Source organism: Bombina bombina, chromosome 8 (genome assembly GCF_027579735.1).
Source record: "Bombina bombina isolate aBomBom1 chromosome 8, aBomBom1.pri, whole genome shotgun sequence".
In the NCBI taxonomy this organism is placed as follows: domain Eukaryota; kingdom Metazoa; phylum Chordata; class Amphibia; order Anura; family Bombinatoridae; genus Bombina; species Bombina bombina.
The window spans coordinates 92759389-92768292 of NC_069506.1; the positions used below are offsets into that span (position 1 = coordinate 92759389).

Below are 8904 nucleotides of genomic sequence, written 5' to 3' on the forward strand. Positions count from 1 at the left end.
TATAAATAGGTGAGAATACCTGCTCCAGGGCTGAACCAGTTTACAGGTCATGGAATTCTATTACCCAAACTTGAACCTTCAGTGGCAGGGAAAAGGATCTGAGACAATAAATAGCATTTTTTTTATCCTATGACAACTTGTAAATAAATCCAAACTGGACAGACATTGATAGTTCACAATGTATTTTCAGTGCTTTATGTAATGTAAATGGAAGGCACATTGTAGTGCGGTGCTTTTATTTGGTAAAGCGTGCAATTTGTGCCCTATCAATGCTGCAATTCCCACAAAGGGGTTAAATACATAGTTTAAATATCTCGGAGGATTAGGAACGTCTAGTACAACAGGAAATGCTCTGTGAGCTGGAGTATGTACTTTGGGCATTCTTGTAGTATTTTTTGGTATCACTATTGTGTTTATAGTTTGTGAACATGTTTTTGTTTTCATTTTCTTCTGTAAAACAGTTGAGGTACATTGGTGGTTAGCATTCACAATTTGGTACAATTAACTATGAGGAGCGGATATGATGAGCGGATATGAGTGGCTCACACTTATATTTTGTATGTACCATTTACTATAATCTTTGTATCGTCTATTTCTTGTACGTAACTGCTGTATAAATACATTTTTGGAAGCACGTAGTTTAAGTCCTGATCAACAACTGCAGAGAACTTCTGGTCCCAACAGCAAACAACTAGTAAGCCAATCAGCAACGGCAGTTGCACAACCACACCAATGTTACTAGAATGCCCCTTTAATAGCTGGTTAAGGTCCCAAAAGGGATTTCCTTCCTTACTCACTTTTGTTTTGTTACTATAGTTTTAGTTCACAAAATATTTAGATGCATTAAAGGACCATTAAACTTGACATTTCAACAACGTATAAAATGTTTCATTGTTGCAAGCGAAACATTATTGCAATATACATTCATTATTTATTGTGCAGCCTTTTGTTGTAAAATACATCTAAAACATGTCTTTGCTTCACTTTCTCCCAGGGAGGCTAGGGGTTAATACTTTAAAGTGAATGTAAACTTTCATGAATTAGTGCTCGGTTTTTAAAAATACTATTAAAAACATGGGCACTTTCATTCATGAAAGTTTACATTGCAGCATATTTTTACCCGCGTCTTATGCTGTACTTACACAGCAATGACAAAACCGGCTTCCTCCAATCACGGCGTGGCCTCACGAGATGGACGCTCTGGGAGGGAAGCCATGATTGGAGGAAGCCAGTTTCATTGGTGACGTAAGTACAGAGGAGCTGCTGGTGAGAATGAAAGTGCCCCTGTTTTTAATAGTATTTTTTAAAACCGGGCACTTATTCATTAAAGTTTACATTCACTTTAAGGCAATTTATGTGAGCTTTTTTTTATTTTTTCCTCCCTCCCTAAGCTTCTATGGTTTCACATGCTTTTAAAAGGTGGATTATCTGTTTTGCATCAACAATCAGGATAGGCAAATCATTCTTTGCAATAGTAACAAAGTTGAATAAGTACTAAACCACCTTAAGGGAATACAGGAGGGCAGGTTACCCCAGTCTGCACATGTGTAAACAGAGTTTGTGCTATATCTGAATATTAGTTTGTGATTGGTTAGCAGGAGTTCTTTTGTTTTGGGGGCAGGGAAATCAGTGAAAACTAAAAACATAAAAGAATATACTCATTTTACAAAATAAAGCTGCAGTTTTCATTGCAAAATTATTCTTTTATATGAAAGTTTATAATCATGTAGTTTGCCATTTGTGTTTAGTGTCACTTTAAGAGTCTCTCATATCTGTCCAGGGATGCATACAACTTGCTTTAAGATGCCTCTCCTGGATCTGCTCCCTCAACGTCACCATGTACTTGCTTTAGAATGTAAGCTCACAGGTCCACCTGTCCTGTCTTATGTAAAGATGGTTTACAGCATAAAGTGACTCAAAGGCAGGGCCATCTACCTTTTATGATTTATGTAAATGTGTTCTAATTATTGTACGTCACAACTGTATACTTAAAGGGACAGAAAACCCGAACATTTTTTTCATAATTTACATATAGCATACTATTTTAAACAACTTTCCAATTTACTTCTATTACAGGTAGAAAACCCTTTATCCAAACTGATTGGGACCGGAAAAGGTTTGGATTTTGGAATAGTTTGGATTATGAAATATTTGCAGCTGTAAAATGGGACAGTTTGGAGTTGGAATGAAACCAAGTGTAAACAACAATATCTTATGTCATTTAGGCAATATTTATGTGTCATAATACATCTTATACATGAAACCTAGACTATTATTTGCATTTTAATACACAAAAAAACAAACCAAAGATACAGACAGAGACGATTGTAACTTACAGGTGGGGAAAAATAGTAATTTGTGATATATATATATTTTTTAAAATATTAAATAAAAGCTAGGATTTAAGAATAATTTGGGGGATTTTTTACTGTATCAAGTTTGCGTCATTCTCTTGGTATCCTTTCTGAAGCAGCAGCAATGCACTTCTAGGAACTAGCTAAACACATTGGGTGAGCCAATGACAAGAGGCACATATATGTGCAGCCACCAATCAGCTGCTAGCTCTCAATACTGCATTGTTGCTTCGGAGCCTGTTTAGGCATATTTTTCAACAAAGGATACCAAGAGAACAAAGCAAAATAGTTGTAAATTGGAAAGTTGTCTAAAATGACACAATCTATCTGAATTATGAAAGGCAAAAATTTGGGTTTCGTTTCCCTTTAATGTTACAGTGCTACAAATGTGTTGACAATTGATGAATAAACAATAATAATAATTGTCTTTGGTCATGTAAATGGCTGACTGTTTCCTGTAAATCTGATGACACAGGTGTTGGATCTGATCTCCAGTGACAGTCTGAATGTCCCCTCAGAGGAGGAAGTGTACAGAGCTGTGCTGAACTGGGTCAAACATGAAGTAGACGGCAGGAGGCAGCATGTTCCCCGGGTAAGGAATATGTTGATTATGTATATCTTTATTACAAATCATAAGTTTGCTAGTAAGTAACTCACAATATATTCAGTTGTACAGTATCACATAGTCATTTTATACAGTCCATAATGCCCTGATTACTTGATATTATACATTGTATAAGATAAACATATAATAATGTTTTTCTAGTTCTCTTTCATATTATATAAAGTGGGTATCTCTCTACAGAATCTATAGCACTATAGCTAGTTACCATTTTTAGGTTTATAGCACAGTATATTATTTTTACAGTATATATTAGTTATATTAAACTGCTGGAGGAGGCAAAGAGCACCACAGCAAAGCTACCCATAATCCCCAGTCATTCTCTTTGCCTCTGTCAATGGAGGAGGTGAAGTTTGGTGTCTGAAGAATTGAATTCCTTTTCTCTTGTTAAGTGTATCCAGTCCACGGATCATCCATTACTTGTGGGATATTCTCCTTCCCAACAGGAAGTTGCAAGAGGATCACCCAGAGCAGAGCTGCTATATAGCTCCTCCCCTCACTGCCATATCCAGTCATTCTCTTGCAACTCTCAACTAAGATGGAGGTCGTAAGAGAACTGTGGTGTTTTATACTTAGTTTATTTCTTCAATCAAAAGTTTGTTATTTTTAAATGGTACCGGAGTGTACTGTTTATCTCAGGCAGTATTCAGAAGAAGAATCTGCCTGCGTTTTCTATGATCTTAGCAGAACTAACTAAGATCCTTTGCTGTTCTCACATATTCTGAGGAGTGAGGTAACTTCAGAGGGGGAATAGCGTGCAGGTTTTCCTGTAATAAGGTATGTGCAGTTAAAATATTTTTCTAGGGAATGGAATTTGCTAGTAAATGCTGCTGATACCGGATTAATGTAAGTAAAGCCTTAAATGCAGTGATAGCGACTGGTATCAGGCTTATTAATAGAGATACATACTCTTATAAAAGTGTATTTTAAAACGTTTGCTGGCATGTTTAATCGTTTTTTACATATGTTTGGTGATAAAACTTATTGGGGCCTAGTTTTTTCCACATGGCTGGCTTGAATTTTGCCTAGAAACAGTTCCCTGAGGCTTCCCACTGTTGTAATATGAGGGGGAGGGGCCTATTTTGGCATTTTTTTGCACAGCAAAAATTACAGACACAAACATGCAGCTTCTTCCTGCATGATCCAGGACTTCTCTGAAGGGATCAAAAGGCTTCAAAAGTCGTATTGAGGGAGGTAAAAAGCCACAGTAGAGCTGTGGCAGTTGTTGTGACTGTTTAAAAAACGTTTTTGTCATTTGTTATTCCGTTTTTGGTATTAAGGGGTTAATCATCCATTTGCAAGTGGGTGCAATGCTCTGCTAACTTATTACATACACTGTAAAAATTTCGTTAGTGTAACTGCATTTGTTCACTGTTATTTCAAAATTTGGGAAAATTTGTGTTTCTTAAAGGCGCAGTAACGTTTTTTATATTGCTTGTAAACTTGTTTTAAAGTGTTTTCCAAGCTTGCTAGTCTCATTGCTAGTCTGTTTTAACATGTCTGACACAGAGGAACCTACTTGTTCATTATGTTTGAAAGCCATGGTGGAGCCCCATAGGAGAATGTGTACTAAATGTATTGATTTCACCTTAAACAGTAAAGATCAGTCTTTATCTATAAAAGAATTATCACCAGAGGGTTCTGTCGAGGGGGAGGTTATGCCGACTAACTCTCCCCACGTGTCAGACCCTTCGCCTCCCGCTCAGGGGATGCACGCTAATATGGCGCCAATTACATCAGGGACGCCCATAGCGATTACCTTGCAGGACATGGCTGCAATCATGAATAATACCCTGTCAGAGGTATTATCTAGATTGCATGAATTAAGAGGCAAGCGCGATAGCTCTGGGGTTAGGAGAGATACAGAGCGCGCAAATGCTGTTAGAGCCATGTTTGATACTGCGTCACAGTATGCAGAACATGAGGACGGAGAGCTTCAGTCTGTGGGTGACATCTCTGACTCGGGGAAACCTGATTCAGAGATTTCTAATTTTAAATTTAAGCTTGAGAACCTCCGTGTATTGCTTGGGGAGGTATTAGCTGCTCTGAATGACTGTAACACAGTTGCAATTCCAGAGAAATTGTGTAGGCTGGATAGATACTATGCGGTGCCGGTGTGTACTGACGTTTTTCCTATACCTAAAAGGCTTACAGAAATTATTAGCAAGGAGTGGGATAGACCCGGTGTGCCCTTTTCCCCACCTCCTATATTTAGAAAAATGTTTCCAATAGACGCCACTACACGGGACTTATGGCAGACGGTCCCTAAGGTGGAGGGAGCAGTTTCTACTTTAGCAAAGCGTACCACTATCCCGGTTGAGGACAGTTGTGCTTTTTCAGATCCAATGGATAAAAATTGGAGGGTTACCTTAAGAAAATGTTTATTCAACAAGGTTTTATTTTACAGCCCCTTGCATGCATTGCGCCTGTCACTGCTGCGGCGGCATTCTGGTTTGAGGCCCTGGAAGAGGCCATCCAGACAACTCCATTGAATGAAATTATTGACAAGCTTAGAACGCTTAAGGGAAAAAAAACATGGAGCGCAGGGAAAAAAACAAAGAACAGACCATTGTGCAGTATATCAGATTAAAAAATAACAATTTATTAATGACAAAAAACAAACTCACAAAACAAACCCTCAAACAATATGAGGTATGTATCAGCGTCTTGTATAGATGTTACTATACTCTTTTCCAATGTCCAATTTCACCTTGCTGGTTCATCTAATAGTGACTGTTCAGTCTCGGTGTCTTTAACAACAAAAGATTTCCCTCCTGCGGTGGTTCAATCTGTGTAGCCGGCAACAGATTCTCCTGACCTGGAGGGATTGTAGCCTCACTCAGCGTGTGCGTGTGGGCGTGGCCTTACGCGTTTCGCGGGACTCCTCCCGCTTCGTCAGAGGCTTATGCCCACTCCTCCTTGTGATGTCCTTTTTATACTATTCCTATGTATAGTGATGCACTGCAGCGTTCCCATAACATATCACATTGGTTTATGCATTGGCTTGATACAAGTGATTTAGAAGGAGTTTGGCTTTATTCAAGCATTTTCACCTGCAACAATTCATGTGCTCTCCCCTTGCCTCAGCAAGTCAGCATCTCCCTGCTGCTTCAATGCTTAAGCTAGCTAACTCATTTGTTTCTGATGCCATTGTTCATTTGACTAAACTAACGGCTAAGAATTCCGGATTCGCCATCCAGGCGCGTAGGGCGCTATGGCTTAAATCCTGGTCAGCTGACGTGACTTCAAAGTCTAAATTACTCAACATTCTTTTCAAGGGGCAGACCTTATTCGGGCCTGGCTTGAAGGAAATTATTGCTGACATTACTGGAGGCAAGGGTCATACCCTTCCTCAGGACAGGGCCAAATCAAAGGCCAAACAGTCTAATTTTCGTGCCTTTCGAAATTTCAAGGCAGGAGCAGCATCAACTTCCTCCGCTTCAAAACAAGAGGGAACTGTTGCTCATTCCAGACAGGCCTGGAAACCTAACCAGTCCTGGAACAAGGGCAAGCAGGCCAGAAAGCCTGCTGCTGCCCCCAAGACAGCATGAAGGAATGGCCCCCTATCCGGAAATGGATCTAGTGGGGGGCAGACTTTCTCTCTTCGCCCAGGCGTGGGCAAGAGATGTTCAGGATCCCTGGGCGTTGGAGATCATATCTCAGGGATATCTTCTGGACTTCAAAGCTTCTCCTCCACAAGGGAGATTTCATCTTTCAAGGTTATCAGCAAACCAGATAAAGAAAGAATCATTCCTAAGCTGTGTGCAAGACCTCCTAGTAATGGGAGTGATCCATCCAGTTCCGCGGACGGAACAAGGACAGGGATTTTATTCAAATCTGTTTGTGGTTCCCAAGAAAGAGGCAACCTTCAGACCAATCTTGGATCTAAAGATCTTAAAAAAATTCCTCAGAGTTCCATCATTCAAAATGGAAACTATTCGGACCATCCTACCCATGATCCAAGAGGGTCAGTACATGACCACAGTGGACTTAAAGGATGCCTACCTTCGCATACCGATTCACAAAGATCATCATCGGTTCCTAAGGTTTGCCTTTCTAGACAGGCATTACCAATTTGTAGCTCTTCCCTTCGGGTTGGCCACTGCCCCGAGAATTTTTACAAAGGTTCTGGGCTCACTTCTGGCGGTTCTAAGACCGCGAGGCATAGCGGTGGCTCCGTATCTAGACGACATCCTGATACGGGCGTCAAGCTTTCAAATTGCCAAGTCTCATACAGAGATAGTTCTGGCATTTCTGAGGTCGCATGGGTGGAAAGTGAACGTGGAAAAGAGTTCTCTATCACCACTCACAAGAGTCTCCTTCCTAGGGACTCTTATAGATTCTGCAGAGATGAAAATTTACCTGACAGAGTCCAGGTTATCAAAACTTCTAAATGCTTGCCATGTCCTTCATTCCATTCCACGCCCGTCAGTGGCTCAGTGCATGGAAGTAATCGGCTTAATGGTAGCGGCAATGGACATAGTGCCATTTGCGCGCCTGCATCTCAGACCGCTGCAATTATGCATGCTAAGTCAGTGGAATGGGGATTACTCAGATTTGTCCCCTCTACTAAATCTGGATCAAGAGACCAGAGATTCTCTTCTCTGGTGGCTTTCTCGGGTCCATCTGTCCAAGGGTATGACCTTTCGCAGGCCAGATTGGACGATTGTAACAACAGATGCAAGCCTTCTAGGTTGGGGCGCAGTCTGGAACTCCCCGAAGGCTCAGGGATCATGGACTCAGGAGGAGAATCTCCTCCCAATAAATATTCTGGAGTTAAGAGCAATATTCAATGCTCTTCTAGCTTGGCCTCAGTTAGCAACACTGAGGTTCATCAGATTTCAGTCGGACAACATCACGACTGTGGCTTATATCCAGTGGAGGCTCCTCTATAGGAGCACTTGAGCACGTGCACCCCCTGACCCCTGATGCCCCCTGACCCCTGATGAACAAAAAAAAAAAAAAAAAGAGAAATAATTTTTTTTTTATTTTTAAACCTTTTTGATGATTAAATTAAAAAATACTAAAGGCTCCACTTTTGCTCCACTGCAGTTTTAAGTTAAAACATTAAAATTGCCTTATTTAGGCTGAAAGTGGAATGGGCATTTGCCTAATACTTCTATCTATCGCACGTGCGATAGAAAGAAGTATAGGCAAAAGCTCTTTCCACTTTAAAGCTGCATTGACAGCAGCGCCACCTACAGGCCAGCCCATAGGTCTCCTTACCGCACAGCTCTTAGTGTGCGAGAGCCAGCTGTCACGTGACACTCGCACACTAAGAGCTGTGTGTGTGGAGGCAGTGGCATCAGCAGACACTGGCTCCTCCCTCCTCTCCCCCCTGCAGACATCAAGGAAGCGTGGCAACTTGGAGCAGAAGGTATGGCGGGGTTTATTAATTGTGATAAGGACCTTGGATATAATACAGTAGTAATAAGGTCCTGTGTCTGCCACTGACTGCTCAGCCTCTCTACCCTGTCTGGCTTCTCTCTACTAGTACAAGGGGCAGAATTAGATTAGCTAGAAGTTGAACTTAAGGACAGATAGGTTTGTCAGCCTGTACATGGCTTCTACCAGTTCTACGCGAGTGTGTAAGAATGTCTGAGGACCAGGGTTGATTACTTTCAGTGTACGCACTAGGTGACTGCACGGGTGCTCTATTCTGAATGAGGGGCTGAGCTCAGGTGAGGATTTTCAGTCAGGATTGTAAATCTAAATGTGTCTGGCAGTAGCAGAATGGAATCACAGTCCACTGACTCCTCTCACTTCAGCCCTGCACAAGTTCCGTAGTGAAAATCTAGAATGCAGCGGGGGCTGGGTTTACAGGGAAGTTAAATGGTCAGTTTTGTTTTTTTAGCTCCACCGGCATTTATGCTCCTCATGTTGCTGTGACAGTGTGTGTGTGTGATTTATTTTTATGGCTTTGCTGCT

General features: G+C 41.1%; 1 protein-coding gene across 1 annotated transcript in view; it reads left to right on the forward strand.

Moving 5' to 3' along the window:
* Positions 1–8904, forward strand: part of KLHL17 (kelch like family member 17) — a 607468-nt gene that overhangs the window by 135636 nt on the left and 462928 nt on the right. Inside the window, exon 4 of the mRNA XM_053690457.1 lies at positions 2830–2946. Within this exon, the coding sequence (XP_053546432.1) occupies positions 2830–2946 (117 nt within the window). The remainder of the gene's footprint in view (positions 1–2829; positions 2947–8904) is intronic.